The sequence below is a fragment of the Coregonus clupeaformis genome, chromosome 9, assembly GCF_020615455.1.
Source record: "Coregonus clupeaformis isolate EN_2021a chromosome 9, ASM2061545v1, whole genome shotgun sequence".
NCBI lineage: Eukaryota > Metazoa > Chordata > Actinopteri > Salmoniformes > Salmonidae > Coregonus > Coregonus clupeaformis.
This window is the reverse complement of record NC_059200.1, coordinates 23,622,341-23,639,917: the sequence shown is the minus strand read 5'-3', so window position 1 is coordinate 23,639,917 and position 17,577 is coordinate 23,622,341. Positions and strand designations below refer to the sequence as shown.

The 17,577-nt window shown below is 43.6% G+C and overlaps 1 protein-coding gene across 2 annotated transcripts in view; it reads right to left on the bottom strand.

Annotated features, from left to right (window-relative positions):
* Positions 1-204: 204 nt before the first annotated feature.
* Positions 205-17,577, bottom strand: part of cntnap3 (contactin associated protein family member 3) — a 218,777-nt gene continuing 201,404 nt past the window's right edge. The window contains exons 20-24 of one of the 2 annotated variants that reach the window (XM_041885548.1): positions 13,980-14,113; positions 5,327-5,414; positions 2,813-3,031; positions 2,172-2,243; positions 205-1,085 (exon numbers count right to left, since the gene is read on the bottom strand). In XM_041885548.1, the coding sequence (XP_041741482.1) occupies positions 886-1,085; positions 2,172-2,243; positions 2,813-3,031; positions 5,327-5,414; positions 13,980-14,113 (713 nt within the window). In that variant the 3' untranslated portion in view covers positions 205-885. The remainder of the gene's footprint in view (positions 1,086-2,171; positions 2,244-2,812; positions 3,032-5,326; positions 5,415-13,979; positions 14,114-17,577) is intronic. The other variant, XM_041885549.1, reaches the window with a different exon arrangement.

The following is a 17,577-nucleotide window of genomic DNA, read 5'->3' as shown; positions in this document are numbered from 1 at the left end:
CCTGGTTAAATAAAGGTGAAATAAAAAATAAAAAATAAAAATATATTTGCAAAATAATATATGGGGGATTGTAAGTGATGCAGTCAATTACATTGATGGAAGCTACAATCGATCTTCAATATTAAAGCTGATGTACCCCCCCCCCAAAAAAATACTAATAAAACAATTAAAAATTAAAATTGAAAATACCAAAATACTTTCACCTCAATAGCCCAAACATTTATTACATCATCTTCATAACCGTACTGCAGGTACATACAGTATAAATCCCTCCAGTCATTATTATAATATTTTCAGTACTGTATCATCGGAGAGGAATATTAGACAGCGATTGTTATAAAGACATGAATTAATTCAACATTTACATTTTTTTAGAATATTTACACTCCCATGAATGACAGTATCAACACCTTTCAATGTCTATCATCTACACTTGTGTCATATTACCAGTACAAACAGTATGTACAAAAAACAGTAAACAATACGTGGTCGTCACTAGTTACTACAGCCACAAAGTCATAAACCCTGCCTATTGCTACAATTTCTCAAAAATATGATTTTAAACCTAACCCTAACCTTAACCACAACCCTCCAATTAAGACATAAAAGGAAACTTCAGTTTTCATATTTTTTTACGATATAGCCAATTCTGGTTTTGTGGCTGTGGTAACTTGTTGAAAACATTACATGGATGCATTTATAGATAATTTTTTGTCTTCTTCAAATCTTGGTCAGCCATCTTGTTTTGACAGTTGCTGATGGTTTTTTACTGCATGTACTTTATGTGTAATGCACTGTGAATGTTATTAACTTTTCTAGGGCTTGGCAAGGCATGTCCTTCCTTAATCAGATTCATTGAGAAGGTCGAGAGGTGGATAGTTGGACCTATATGAAATACTCCTTTTGGTTTTCACTTAGTATGTTCTGTGAGGTGGGCTCGCTGTGGAAAGGGTATTCAGGGCTGTCTGCCTCAGGTTTGATTCCCTGGGGTTCTTGGGTGTGGAACGTCTCTTTCCGTCGATACAGGAACCTTGCCATTATTGCCAACGCAGACAGAATCACAAATATCACCACGGCAATCACACCTGCAAAGGAGTACAAAACATTGAGTTAGGAAACAACAAAACAGCACTCATTTGAAAACACAGAAAGCTCAAGTCCAATTTAAAGGTGTAAAAATGCACTTTGACAAAGAAACGCTTTTTGAAGTCGGAAAACACTGAAGAATTCTAACTACAAACCAATTAACATCATTTCACATTGTGACATCCCTATGGGTTTCCATTTTCAGAAGCAAAAATAGAGAAAGCACAGTGGCTTTCAGACTACATGAACTCCCTTCTCAGCATTCTCAAGTTTAGTTCTGCGACATTTGTCTACGTCGTGGGAGCCTTAAGATAAATAATATGCCAATTTCTCCCGTGGGTATTTCGTCGCTATTACCCAGCCTGCCTGATTTCTGTTGCTGATCTAAACTCTAAAAGGTATTACACAAGCTTCTGATAGCTGTAAAACCATCTCTGTACAAGGCACAGCACAAAGAACTCCAGTTCAATTCTCACAAATGTCGCAGGCAATTCATTTCATAAACCTTAGCTACAGTTCTTGTACACTGCAATGCTATGTATGGTGCATTTCATTATTAAGAGAAAAGGATACATCTTATTGGGAAGCCAGAACACACCCAGACTTAATTTAATGGTAAATTACAGTGGTTCTAAAATGAAAAAGTACTTGAAGATAGCTGTAAAAAGTTCCTTAATCAGCAAATCATTTCTTTAAACGTTTAATTAGTTTTGGTGTCCTTTGTGCATTTGGCACTGAGTCAGCCTGTATAAGGACGACTTTGAACTACTTTCTACATTCCAGCAACTGAACCAATTGGAACCTAATCAACCACTACTTCAAAGCTTTGTGATGTGATGCTGCAAACATGACATATCATATGTTGAACTTTCATATGTTTAACTATCATATGTTGAACCTTTATTTATCCAGGTTTGTCTCATTCAGAAAAACATATATTTTGCAAGTGAGACCTGTATCATTATCTTTGTCTATTTTGACCAGGATAATTTCATATCTGACATGTTGTTTTACTGACTACAATATAACTATGGTTTATTATGACATTATAACAGTGAAATACATGAGAAACATATTCCTGTTACCTCCAATCAATGCAGAGTCACTCTTGATTGCACTGACTATAGGCTCACCAGTACCTACTGTACCTGAATGATCTACAGCAGAGAGAGACAGAGAGAGAGAGACAGCAGAAAGAGAAAGATAGGCAGAGTAGAGAGAGAGAGAGAGAGAGAGAGAGAGAGAGAGAGAGAGAGAGAGAGAGAGAGAGAGAGAGAGAGAGAGAGAGAGAGAGAGAGAGAGAGAGAGAGAGAGAGAGAGAGAGAGAGAGAGAGAGAGAGAGAGAGAGAGAGAGAGAGAGAGAGAGAGAGAGAGAGAGAGAGAGAGAGAGAGATCAGAAGTAATCATCAGTCCATGCAGGGTTCATTTAACACTACACCCTCAGTCATAAACCGCATGAGGATGACCACGGTATAAATATTGGTGTACGTATTAAATGGGCCCTTGATAAAGTTTGAAAAAGCAGTTTGGAAAAAAGTGTAGATTCTAAAGTGGAATTAAAGAAAAACAAAAGGCACTCAAGCAGAAGAGGGAACGGGTGAAAGAGAGCGAGAGAGAGAGAGTGAGAGAGAGAGAGAGAGAAAAGGGAGGAGTGAGAGTCCCCGCCCATTACCACAGACTCCGCCCACCATATTAGCTAGAGAGAACTTGACACCTCTCCTCTTACCTGATAGGGAGTGTGTGGTTTCAGCTGGGTAGGGATTGGCTGGAGATGAGGAACCACAGGTGGACTCTGCTAGGGGTCCAGTCACTACCACTGGGCTGGTGTTGGGAAAGAGCAGCGCTGCCTTCAGTGGGGCTATGGAGTTAAACTGGACCACCGACAGACAGCCACTGAAACCCTGGGAGTTCAGCCTGGCGATCTCTGGATCCAGCTCACCAGACTCTAAACACAAACATGCACACACACACACACACACACAAATGCACACACACGTGACCAAAAATGCAGAAACAGTCAGTGAGATCAGAGGTAAGTCAGATCATTACATACTATAATGGATAAAGGTATAGATTAACATCGATCCACTACACAGGGATGTCAAACTCAATCCATGGACGACCTGGTGTCTGGATTTAGTTTTTTCCCTTTCAATTAAGACCTAGACAACCAGGTGAGGGGAGTTCCTTACTAATCAGTGACCTTAATTCATCAATCAAGTACAAGGGAGGAGCGAAAACCCGTAGATACTCGGCCCTCCGTGTTTGACATGTGCAGTATAGTGATCAGTGTAGGGTAAAAGAAGTGGGATTCACTGCTCTCTCAGTGTATGTTGACTAGGCAGAGCGTCTACTTCATCGACAGCTCACAATAAACATAAAGTAGATAATGAGAGACCCCAGTAACACTGCTACCATTTGACTGGCTAATATCCAGTAAAACCCTATATTTGCCAGGGCATCAGAATGAACTATGAATTTAATGGTATGAATTTGCATGGTTATCAGAACTGTTAAAAGGGATGGGATGGAAGTCAGTGAGCCGATGACATTGTACTGCATCACACAAGCTACTGTATCCTGACGGTTAATTTCCCTTCTTACAACAGAGGAGCTATTCCTTCTCTCTCTCTCTCTCTCTCTCTCTCTCTCTCTCTCTCTCTCTCTCTCTCTCTCTCTCTCTCTCTCTCTCTCTCTCTCTCTCTCTCTCTCTCTCTCTCTCTCTCTCTCTCTCTCTCTCTCTCTCTCTCTCTCTCTCTCTCTCTCCTCTCTCTCTCTCTCTCTCTCTCTCTCTCTCTCTGATTCATTACAGGTCAATTTGTTAGCGTGATCGATGACAGGCGTCGCTGGGAATGACACCGAATCCACTTTCATGCTAGCTCTTTCATCCTGATATGACACACAGACTGTGGCAGGGCGGAGGGGTTAGAAAAGAGCGTATGGGGAGGACCCGGTCACGTGTTAACATGGTCCATGGCATCTGAGATACACTCCACTACCACAGAGCAGTGTGTGCATGTGCTTGTGCGTATGTGTGTGTATGTGCCGCATGACCGGAGAGCCAGAGGGCAGACCCCTTAGCCCCACAAGTCATTATACCCTACAGCTACTGGATTATTCTGACGTCAGACTAATGGAGTTTTTTGAAAGATCATGAATAAGTCAATTACAATGTCACAGTAGCTACTGTTTAACTTTGTTATTGTGACATTCTTGACATTGTTACATATGGATAGAAATTGATTTGCATCTGAAATGTGTAGTAGTGCATTGTGTATTTTTGTATACAGGCATAGTATAGGGAGTATTATTTCGACTTGACATGGAATGTTTTGTTCATTATATTGTATCAGAATGTACGACTATAACCACTGTATTTTATGTGTCTGTTTCCATTAATCATTCCTCTGTCACGATCGTTGGGAGACGGGTCAGACCAAGGTGCAGCGTGCGATGTGAACATGTTTATTTAATAATAAACACAACAACAAACCAACGTAACGTGAAGTCCAAGGCTCTACACAATACAAGCCAAACACAGGAACAAGATCCCACAACTAAGGTAAGCAAACAGGCTACTTAAGTATGATCCCCAATCAGAGAAAACGAGCGACAGCTGTCTCTGATTGGGAATTACACCCGGCCAAACATAGAAATACGAATCCAGATCCTACACATAGAAAACATCACATAGATTCCCACACCCTGACTAAACCAACAAGAGTTCCATACGTCAGGGCGTGACATCCTCATTACTATTGAAAGCAGGCCTCCTATTTTAAAGCAAAGACATTAGCATTAGGCCTTCATAAAGTGGCCTATTTCCGAAGCAGGGGATAGACAATAATTATACATAAAGACAATATTATTCCGATTTTAGGTAAACAGACACGATATGATAACACGTCATGTCGAACTGCGATTCCCTGAGTGAACAAAAAAATGTCACATAATAATACATAATGATTACTTACGTATGTGAGCAATTCCATCTCTATTTGAGCTAAAGAAACTCTTTGTCATCATATACGCTTTATGTCATTTTAACAATCTTTATGTCATTTTAACAAGCTTTATGTAAAAGCTTCAGACAGGAGGGATCCTGACAAGCTCTCCAGTTCTGTGATTGAGACATACAGCGAAACACCACTCAGCTCTTTATTAAATTACAATTTCTTTGCAAGTTTTAACTTAAACGGCCTTCTCCTTCATCATTTGAATGCAGTCTTCTATAACTCACCATGCACTTTCCCCAGGACAACTGACTTGATAGCATTGAATTCTGCATCAGATGTGAGATTGAAGTCTTCCCTTTCGTGCTGGTCAATCTGAAAAAAATTGCAGAACAGGACCTGTAAACACTTTGTCGAATATTGAAGTTGGGGATTTAAAAAAGTCAATTAACACTTTCATGTTTCAGACGATGGAGAATGTACTCTTCCATGTAGAGCGTTTTAATTAAACCCTGCTCTTCAATGTACTTTAAACACATTATCACTTGGCTGTTGAGCATCTGTCATTCAATTAAAAAAGGAAAGTAATGCTAGAGCTTGGAAAGATTTTCTAGTTGAACTTACATGATTGAAAATGTGATTACTACCCAAGCTTACACTAATTGATGCAGTTTTGCTGGGACTTGCCAAACAGCAGCTTTACAAAATGGATTGTTTGTTGACTAGTCAAACTAGTCAGACTGAATGTCCATTAAACGTTTGGGAGCATAATTAGAATGTGCAACTTTCTTTCTTTCTTTTTATAGTTTACACTCCGTTAGTCTATAAAAAAAAGTGTGCGCAGTGGTGGAAAAGGTACTAAATTGTCATACTTTAGTAAAAGTAAAGATATGTCCCACCCCCCATACACGCGGAGACCGGCTCAATCGGTACCTCCAGTGATGCTATCTCTTTCATAGTTACCCAATGCTTAGGTGTACCTCCACTGTACTCATATCCTTCCATATCCTTGTCTGTACATAATGCCCTGAATCTATTCTACAACGCCCAGAAATCTGCCCCTTTTATTCTCTGTACCCAACGCACTGGAAGACCAGTTCATAAAGCCTTTAGCTGTATCCTTATTCTATTCCTCCTCTGTTCCTCTGGTGATGTAGAGATTAACCCAGGCCCTGTAGCCCCCAGTATCACTCCTACCCCCCAGGCGCTATCATTTGTTGACTTCTGTAACCGTAAAAGCCTTGGTTTCTTGCATGTTAACATCAGAAGTCTCCTCCCCAAGTTTGAGTTATTCACTGCTTTAGCACACTCTGCCAACCCTGATGTTCTAGCAGTGTCTGAATCTTGGCTTAGGAAGGCCACCAAAAATTCAGAAATGTCCATTCCGAACTACAACATTTTCCGTCTAGATAGAACTGCCAAAGGGGTCGGAGTTGCAACCTACTGTAGAGATAGCCTGCAGAGCTCTATCATACTATCCAGGTTTGTGCCCAAACAGTTTGAGCTTCAACTTCTAAAAATCCACCTTTCCAGAAATAAGTCTCTTACTGTTGCCACTTGCTACAGACCCCCCTCAGCCCCCAGTTGTGCCCTGGACACCATATGTGAATTGCTTGCCCCCCATCTATCCTCAGAGTTCGTACTGCTTGGTGACCTAAACTGGGATATGCTTAACACCCCGGCCGTCCTACAATCTAAACTAGATGCCCTCAATCTCACACAAATTATCAAGGAACCTACCAGGTACAACCCTAAATCCGTAAACATGGGCACCCTCATAGATATCATCCTGACTAATTTACCCTCTAAATACACCTCCGCTGTCTTCAACCAGGATCTCAGCGATCACTGCCTCATTGCCTGCATCCGTAATGGGTCCGCGGTCAAACGACCACCCCTCATCACTGTCAAACGCTCCCTAAAACACTTCAGCGAGCAGGCCTTTCTAATTGACCAGGCCCGGGTGTCCTGGATGGATATTGACCTCATTCCGTCAGTAGAGGATGCCTGGATGTTCTTCAAAAGTGCTTTCCTCTCCATCTTAAATAAGCATGCCCCATTCAAAAAATGCAGAACTAAGAACAGATATAGCCCCTGGTTCTCCTCAGACTTGACTGCCCTTGACCAGCACAAAAACATCCTGTGGCGTACTGCATTAGCATCAAATAGCCCCCGCGATATGCAACTTTTCCTTTTGAGGCTAGGAAACACTGTCACCACCGATAAATCTACGATAATCGAGAATTTCAAAAAGCATTTTGCTACAGCTGGCCATGCTTTCTACCTGCCTACCCCTACCCTGGCCACCAGCTCTGCACCCTCCGCTGCAACTTGCCCATGCCCGCCCGCTTCTCCTTCACCCAAATTCAGATAGCTGATGTCCTGAAAGAGCTGCTTAATCTGGACCCCTACAAATCAGATGGGCTAGACAATCTGGACACTTTCTTTCTCAAATTAGCCGCCGAAATTGTCGCAACCCCTATTACTAGCCTGTTCAACCTCTCTTTCGTATCATCTGAGATCCCCAGAGATTGGAAAGCTGCCGCGGTCATCCCCCTCTTCAAAGGGGGTGACACTCTAGATCCAAACTGTTACAGACCTATATTCATCCTGCCCTGCCTTTCGAAAGTATTTGAAAGCCAAGTTAACAAACAGATCACCGACCATTTCGAATCCCACCGTACCTTCTCCGCTATGAAAACTGGTTTCCGAGCTGTTCACGGGTGCACCTCAGCCACGCTCAAGTTCCTAAACGATATAATAACCGCGATCGATAAAAGACAGTACTGTGCAGCCGTCTTCATCGACCTGGCCAAGGCTTTTGACTCTGTCAATCACCGCATTCTTATTGGCAGACTAAATAGCCTTGGTTTCTCAAATGACTGCCTCGCCTGGTTCACCAACTACTTCTCAGATAGAGTTCAATGTGTCAAATCAGAGGGCCTGTTGTCTGGACCTCTGGCAGTCTCTATGGGGGTGCCACAGGGTTCAATTCTCGGGCCGACTCTATTCTCTGTGTATATCAATGATGTCGCTCTTGCTGCTGGTGACTCTCAGATCCACCTCTATGCAGACGACACCATTTTATATACATCTGGCCCTTCATTGGACACTGTGTTAACAAACCTCCAAACGAGCTTCAATGCCATACAACACTCCTTCCGTGGCCTCCAACTGCTCTTAAACGCTAGTAAAACTAAATGCATGCTCTTCAATCGAACGCTGCTGGCAACAGCCTGCCCAACTAGAATCACTACTCTCGGCGGGTCTGACTTAGAATATGTGAACAACTACAAATACCTAGGTGTCTGGTTAGACATAAACTCTCGTTCCAGACTCACATTAAGCATCTCCAATCCAAAGTTAAATCTAGAATAGGCTTACTATTTCGCAAACAAAGCCTCCTTCACTCATGCTGCTAAACATGCCCTCGTAAAACTGACTATCCTACCGATCCTTGACTTCGGCGATGTCATTTACAAAATAGCTTCCAACACTCTACTCAGCAAATTGGATGTAGTCTATCACAGTGCCATCCATTGTGTCACCAAAGCCCCATATACTACCCACCATTGTGACCTGTACGCTCTCGTTGGCTGGCCCTCACTACTTATTCGTCGCCAAACCCACTGGCTCCAGGTCATCTATAAATCACTTCTAGGCAAATCCCCGCCTTATCTTAGATCATTGGTCACCATAGCAACACCCACCCGTAGTATGCGCTCCAGCAGGTATATCTCACTGGTCATCCCCAAAGCCAACACCTCCTTTGGCCGCCATTCCTTCCAGTTTTCTGCTGCAAATGACTGGAACGAACTGCAAAAATCTATGAAGCTGGAGACACTTATCTCGCTCACTAACTTTAAGCATCAGTTGTCAGAGCAGCTTACCGATCACTGCACCTGTACACAGCCCATCTGTAATTAGCCCACCCAACTACCTCATCCCCATATTGTTATTTACATTGTTATTTATTTTGCTCATTTGCACCCCAGTATCTCTATTTGCACATCATCTTATGCACATCTATCACTCAAGTGTTAATACTAAATTGTAATTATTTTGCACTATAGCCTATTTATTGCCTTACCTCCATAACTTACGACATTTGCACACACTGTATATAGATTTTCTATTGTGTTATTGACTGTACGTTTTGTTTATTCCATATTACATTTACATCATTTAGCAGACGCTCTTATCCAGAGCGACTTACAAATTGGTGCATTCACCTTATAGCCAGTGGGATAACCACTTTACAATGTGTTTTTTTTTTTAAAAAGGATTAAAAAAAACATTGTTTTTAGTTCCCCTAATGGTGAATGGTTCTTCCTTCTCTTCGCCTTCCGCGATAGATTCCGGATCAGCGGGGAACCTTATAGATAGGGAGCTGGTCCCTGAATGGGGGTTTCCCACCGTGCCACTGCCTTCTCCGCTACACGTCACCTCGCTGGACAATAAACCACTTGGATCAGGGTCCATTACGCACGTCACTCTCCCCATCACCATCACCATTCCCACACTACCGGAGCACCACGAGGAGCTGTCCTTCCACATAGTCACTTGACCCCTTCACCGGATCGTCTTGGGATTGCCTTGGCTCAGACTACACAACCCCACCATCAATTGGATCACCAAGAGGATCACAGCCTGGTCCCCCTCATGCCAGACCTGCCTGCCGGTGGTTTGTTGTTCCACGTCAGCGGAGAGTCCGGAGTGCGCCCTCCAGCCCAACATTCCACGTGAGTACGCAGATCTCTCCGATGTCTTCTCTGCCTCCAAGGCTAAGTGTCTCCCTCTTCACAGGCCCTGGGACCTGCTGGAAGGACAACACCCCCCTGACGAGTCTCATTTACTCCCTCTCCATAGCGGAGACTGAGGCAATGGAGAAGTATGTGACAGAGACCCTGAAACAGGGGTTCATCAGACGCTCTACCTCTCCTGCCTCCGGCACAAAAAAGACGGAGGACTGAGGCCGTGCATTGACTACCGGGGGCTGAACGCAGTCACCATCAAGTACCGGTACCCCCTCCCTCTGGTTCCGTCGGCCATCGAGCAGCTGTGAGGGGCCCGGTACTTTACCAAGTTGGACCTGTGGAGTGCCCTACAACCTGATCCGAATCCGGGAAGGAGACGAGTGGAAGACGGAATTCAGGCCACTATGAATACTGCGTCATGCCCTATGGCCTTGCCAGCGCACCTTCTGTGTTCCAGTCCTTCGTCAATGACGTGTTCTGAGACATGCTGAGTAGACCGGTGGTGGTGTACAACGACGATATCCTGATCTACTCGGCTACATTCTAGGAGCACATCAGAGCGGTCCTACTCCGCCTCCGGGAACACAGCCTGTTGGTGAAGGGGGAGAAATGCGAATTCCACCAACAGGCCATCTCCTTCCTGGGATACAGGATCTGTCCTCAGGGGGTGTTCATGGAAAGAGCGAAGATGGATGCCGTCAGGTCATGGCCAGTCATCTTCACCATCAAGGGCCAACAGAGCTTCCTGGGCTTCGCAAATTTCTACCGGCGTTTCATCAGGTCCTTCAGCTCCATAGCCGCCCCGCTCACCTCTCTCCTTAAGGGGGGGGGGGCCTCAGAAGCTGGCCTGGAACCCTGAAGCTGAAGCTGCCTTCAAGAGGCTGAAGGAGAGGTTTACCACAGCGCTCCTTCTAAAACACCCAGATCCAGCTCGTCCTTTCATCCTGGAGGTGGACGCATCTGAGGAGGGCATGGGTGGGGTCCTCTCCCAGCGGCAAGGTAAGCCAGAGAAAATGTATCCCTGTGCCTTTTTCTCGAAAAAGCTTACCCCCGCAGAGAGGAACTATGGAGTTGGAGACAGGGAGCTGTTGGCGGTGGTCCTCGCTCTGGAGGAATGGAGACACTGGCTGGAGGGCGCAGTCCATCCATTCCGGATTCTCATTGACCACCGGAATTTGGAGCACATACGGGCAGCGAAACGGATGAACTCTCATCAAGCCAGGTGGGCCCAATTTCTTACTCGCTTTCTGTTTATTCTGTCCTACCGCCCAGGATCCCAGAATGTGAAAGCCGATGCACTCTCCAGGTTGCACCATACCGGAGAAAGGAAGGATCTGGGGGGTCCTATCCTGCCTCCGTCTCTCATCGTGGCAGCTGTCGTTTGGGATGTGGACGAAGACATCCGCCTGGCGGTTCAGGAGGACCCAGCGCTTGCCGCGTGTATGTACCCACCATGGTTCGTGACCACCTGCTGATCACACCACCCTTACGGCAGGACACTCCAGTATGACGCACACCCTACATTCTCTCTCACAAAAATACTGGTGGCCCACCTTGGCTACTGATGTCTCCCGTTATATCAACTCCTGTTCCGTATGTGCCCAAACAAAGACACCACGGCAGGCAAACTAGTTCCTCTCTCAGTGCCTCAGCGACCTTGGTCACACCTGTCCATAGACTTTGTCACCGACCTCCCACATTCTGACAGCTTCACCACAGTCCTGGTGGTCGTAGAACGGTTCTCCAAATCATGCCATTTTTTGCCACTAACTGGTTTTCCTTCTGCTCTCCAGGTCGCTGAGGTCCTGTTCCAACAGGTCTTCCGGCATTATGAACTTCCGGAGGACATCGTCTTGCACCGTGGCGTCCAATTCACCTCCTGAGTGTGGAAGGCTTTCCTGGAGAAGATTGGGGCCATGGCCAGCCTCACTTCCGGGTATAGGCCTCAGTTGAATGGGCAGGTGGAGCGCATGAACGGGCAGGTGGACCCTCATTCACTCCTCCACGAGGCTCACTCCCTTCCAATGTGTCCTGGGGTACCAGCTGGCCCTGGCCCCTTGGACACCCAGCCAGACCGACACGCCCGCTGTCAACGAATGGTTCCGCAGGGCCGGACAGGTCTGGGAAGCCGCCCACATGTTGGGTGATCGGAAGTAAACACTTATGTGTGTCCATTATAGATTACTATGGAAGGGTGGTGCATTACAATAGTCCAACATATTGGGCGTGTCTAAATATGGGCGTTTGTATGGCCTTGCCGTTACAGTTGGGTTGCTGTACTGTAGTTCAAATCCTCAAAGAAGGGTTAATACAGGTTGATCCCTGGCGAAAAACACTTTACCTGGATTGCTTCAGCAAATACCCAGCAAGCCATGACTTTGAATTTGTATTGCAGAGCACTTAAGAACATTACACTGTAATAAAAAATAGCTATGGGTGATGTGGTGGGGTTAATATCATGTTAACTAGAGTGGCAGGTTCAGATCACATCAGGGCAATGCTGAACAGGAATTCAGAATGATCTAAATAATAGTTTTTACTATATTTGGTAAAAAAACGCAACTTGCTTTCCAAATGTGTCTGTCGAAGAATGGCTGAGAAGTAGAATGTCGACCAACTTTGTTGTTACAATTCTTGAAATGTATGTGTGTTCAAACGTCTGCCAGTCTCCTCACAGATTTCAATCCATTACGCTTAAACTTCTATTGATTTCTCTCTACTATTCTCTGCTATCCTAGTCCTTCTATTCTTTAGAATCATTCATGTTGCCTGAAATGTCTCTGAATTGTGAATGAGTGTGCCTACTTAATGGCTGAAAGTTGGAATGCATTCTGAATAAGTACAGCTCTGGAGCAAGGCCTGGGTTTGTGTCCTGCTGTGAGGTTGACAAAGGGCATGGACTTGATGATAGATACAGATGTAGGATCTTAATTTGATCACCATGTTGCAGGAGAACTTTCCTGGAATGCAGGAAAAACATGTAGTGCATTTAAGGTTTAAAAAGGCTTCTGAAGTTTGTCATCAATGAATATTAATTATAATCCGAATAATAATTTCCTGTTGCTGTAGGATTATTTCCCTGATGTAGCAAACTGGCTAAAATTAAGATCTTACATCTGTAGGGTTGGCTCCTCCTGTGAGGTTAGCAAAGAACTTGGACTCCATGATAGATACAGTCCCAAGAGGTAGAACTGCACTATAGAAAAAACCTGCATCACTCTTGATCCACTATCCTCGAGTGGTATCACATCTCACAGTTTATTTAAATCTGTTGGGGGTAATGTTATTTTCCTTTTGAATTACTTTTACTCACCATGATACAGATCCCACACTGCTAACATGTATACACTTACATTCACAGCTCAGCAGGTTAGCTACATTACATATAGGCCTACTTGTCTTTAAATGCCCCTTGCTGACATTCAAGGCAGTGATTCTCAATCTTTTTAGGTTACGCTACACCCAATTACATTTTTCTCTGCCTGCAGTACCTCCTCATGTGCAACCAATCATTAGGCCTATGTTTTTATTAATCTTCCCAAGTACCCCTTGTGGATAGACCAGGTACACCCAGGGGTACTAGTGCCCAAGGAAGAGATCCACTGCACCAAGGTAACTGCTGAACATTACTTTATTTTGAATGAGAATAAGTTACCTGAATAGTGACAGAATAAGTTACCTGAACGGTGACAGAATAAGTTACCTGAACGGTGACAGAATAAGTTACCTGAAGGGTGACAGAATAATTGACCTGAATGGTGACAGAATAAATTACCTGAATGGTGACAGAATAAGTTACCTGAACAGTGACAGAATGAGTTACCTGAACGGTGACAGAATAATTGACCTGAATGGTGACAGAATAAGTTACCTGAACGGTGACAGAATAATTGACCTGAATGGTGACAGAATAAGTTACCTGAATGGTGACAGAATAAGTTACCTGAACAGTGACAGAATAAGTTACCTAAACGGTGAGAGAATAAGTTACCTGAACGTTGAGAGAATAAGTTACTTGAACGGTGAGAGAATAAGTTACCTGAACAGTGACAGAATAAGTTACCTGAACGGTGAGAGAATAAGTTACCTGAACGGTGAGAGAATAAGTTACCCGAACACTGACAGAATAAGTTACCTGAACGGTGAGAGAATAAGTTACCCGAACACTGACAGAATAAGTTACCTGAATACTGACAGTCTCTGAAAGCCTCCTGATGGAGACTCTGTGAAGTTGTCCGTTGGCCAGGTTCCTAACGCTGGTCCTGAACACCTCAGCATCTCTACTGTTCTGCAGCTTGTATTTAACATCCAGGTAACCTTTGAGAGATATAGAGACAACTTTAATACCAGCTAACTTTCAGAGACATTCTGGGGCAGTTGTCCAGAAACAGATTAAACAGACTCCTGGACTGAAAAGCATTCTCAAATGATATTCTCCATCGAAAGACCCTTTTAGTACAGGACTACGGTTAATCTGAAACTCCCATAGAGATGAAACATTAACAATAATCAACACCATTTAAATGCAGACAGTGACAGACATGTAACAATATCACTATCGTTTAAATGCAGACAGCCACTGAACAATCTCACTACCATGTGTGCAGCATTCATGATGTACCCAACAAATATATATATCATTTTTTACAGCTTTACAGATGTAGGATCTTAATTTGAGCCAATTTGCTACAGCAGGAAAATAATCCTGCAGCAACAGGATATGTTAATTATTATGTGGATAATAATCAACAGACATTTTTGTGCTAGGGCAAAAACCAAAATGTGCACCCCTTGGGGTCCCCAGGACCGAGTTTTGTAAACCCTGTACTGAGCAGATTAATCTCTAATTCCCTATCAATAACAGAGATAATAAATCAAATTAATTTTCAGGGAATTAATTATCTGAGGGGCTCTGAGTAATGCACTGTTGTGTTTGTATTGTCAGTCAGCACCTAAATAATCATTCACATTCAGATGAATGGACAAATTGGAAATGTATTACATCGCTTAAAAAAACACATTCTCACTGATGCTGCTGCACACAAATGATCACTTCATACAAAGGTGCCATTTAAAAAAAATCTTTAAGCCAACATGAAAGCCCTTCATGATTATTACAATAACATAATTACAAATCTTCATGGAGGGATTGGGGGTACAAATATCATACTGAACAAAAATATAAACGCAACATGTAAAGTGTTGGTATCATGTTTCATGAGCTGAAATAAAAGACCCAGAAATGTTCCATATGCACAAAAAGCTTATTTCCCTTATATTTTGTGCACATATTTGTTTACATCCCTGTTAGTGAGCATTTCTCCTTTGCCAAGATAATCCATCCACCTGACAGGTGTGGCATATCAAGAAGCTGATTAAACAGCATGATCATTACACAGGTGCACCTTGTGCTGGGGACAATAAAAGGCCACTCTAAAATGTTTTGTCACACAACACAATGCCACATATGTCTCAAGTTTTGAGGGAGTGTGCAATTGGCATGCTGACTGCAGGAATGTCCACCAGAGCTGTTGCCAGATAATTTAATGTTAATTTCTCTACCATAAGTCTCTACCAATGTCGTTTTAGAGAATTTGGCAGTACGTCAATCCGGCCTCCCAACCGCAGACCACATGTAACCATACCAGCCCAGGACCTCCACATCTGGCTTCTTCACCTGCGGGATCGTCTGAGACCAGCTACCCGGACAGCTGATGAAACTGTGGGTTTGAAAGACTGAAGAATTTCTGCACGAACTGTCAGAAACCATCTCAGGGAAGCTCATCCGCGTGCTCGTCGTCCTCACCAGGGTCTTGACCTGACTGCAGTTCGCCATCTTAACTGAATTCAGTGGTCAAATGCTCACCTTCGATGGCCACCGGCATACTGGAGAAGTGTGCTCTTCACGGATGAATCCCGGTTTCAACTGTACCGAGCAGATGGCAGAGCGGTTTGCTGATGTTGTTAACAGATTGCCCCATAGTGGTGGTCGGTTATGGTATTGGCTGGCATAAGCTACAGACAACAAACACAATTGTATTTTATCAATGGCAATTTGAATGCACATTGATACCGTGATGAGATCCTGAGGCCCATTGTCGTGCCATTCATCCGCCGCATCACCTCATGTTTCAGCATGATAATGCACGGCCCCATGTCGCAAGGATCTGTACACAATTCCTGGAAGTTGAAAATGTCCCAGTTCTTTCATGGCCTGCACAGTCACCAGACATGTCACCCATTGAGCATGTTTGGGATGCTCTGGATCGACGTGTACGACAGCGTGTTCCAGTTCCCGCCAATATCCAGCAACTTTGCACAGCCATTGAAGAGGAGTGGGACAACATTCCACAGGCAACAATCAACAGCCTGATCAACTCTATGTGAAGGAGATGTGTTGCGCTGCATGAGGCAAATGGTGGTCACACCAGATACTGACTGGTTTTCTGATCCACGCCCTTACCTTTTTTTTAAAAGGTATCTGTGACCAACAGATGCATAGCTGTATTCCCAGTCATGTGAAATCCATAGATTAGGGCCTAATGAATGTATTTCAATTGACTGATTTCCTTATATGAACTGTAACTCCAAAAAATCATTGACATTGTTGCATGTTGCATTTATATGTTTGTTCAGTGTAGATTAAACATGAATTAATTACACAGATCCAGTGGAAAGAAAATAATCTTTGAGAGGGTAAGACTGTTAAATAGACATTACAATGATTTGCGCCATAGGACAAATTAAACAACTATTTTATAAATGAGGGAGAGGGCCCATTCTCCGATTAAAGCAGAGGGCCGTCATATCAGAAAGTCTACAATTACTGAGGCACTGTAAGGGCAGGAGTATTTGAGACATTTTATGATTTGTGCCATAGGAAAAAGAAACAACTGTTATATAAGTGGAGAGGGCCCATTCCTATATTCAAGTAGAGGGCCATCACATTAGATAGGCCACAATTACTGTCACACATTGACATGGGCAGAGTGTAGTCTGTCTGCCAGAGGGGCGTCGCCGACCGCTCAGAGAAGAAGCCATCCAGGGTTTCCGAGAATAACCGCTCCCTGAGCTCTAATTGAACGATCGTTCAGGAAGAAGTGCGGTAACTAACTGGATGACTTGATCGCTATGGTGACACTGTACACTGTACAGTAGTGCACTTGGCAGTCCATCACACGTCTCAGGACCATTAAGAAAACATTCTCAGAACCAACCTTTCTAAATTTGCATATTCGTTAGACATACAGCACAGCAGTGGAGGCTGGTGAGGGGAGGCCGGCTCATATTAATGGCTGGAATTAAATGAGCCGTCCCCTCCCTCACTAGCCTTTACTGCAGTACAGTACATGGTAATGTAGAGGCAGTCTTACTGCAAGTCCCATACAGTAGAGAATATCGAACTTCTTAAACACCCAATACACTTTGAGTTTCTTTAACTTCTACAGTTCTTTTTTGAACATGCTGTAGCTAACAGAATGTACTGTGTAGCTGGAGTCACTAGAAGTAGCCTAGCTACCAGGCATCATTTATTAATTTTAAATTCAAACACTCCTCATTAATATCACAACATCTAACACAGAACACAAACAGAAAGATCCAAATCAAAAAGAGGCATGACAAGTTGATAAACTGGCACTTTGTGTTTAGACATGTTGACTATATTTACTAGCAAGAAATACATATTTTGAACTTTCTTACTCTTACTGAGATATCTTGCTTGTGCTCTCTTAGAACAACTGGTGTCTACAGGGACATGGAGACTTAAATCCATAACCTTT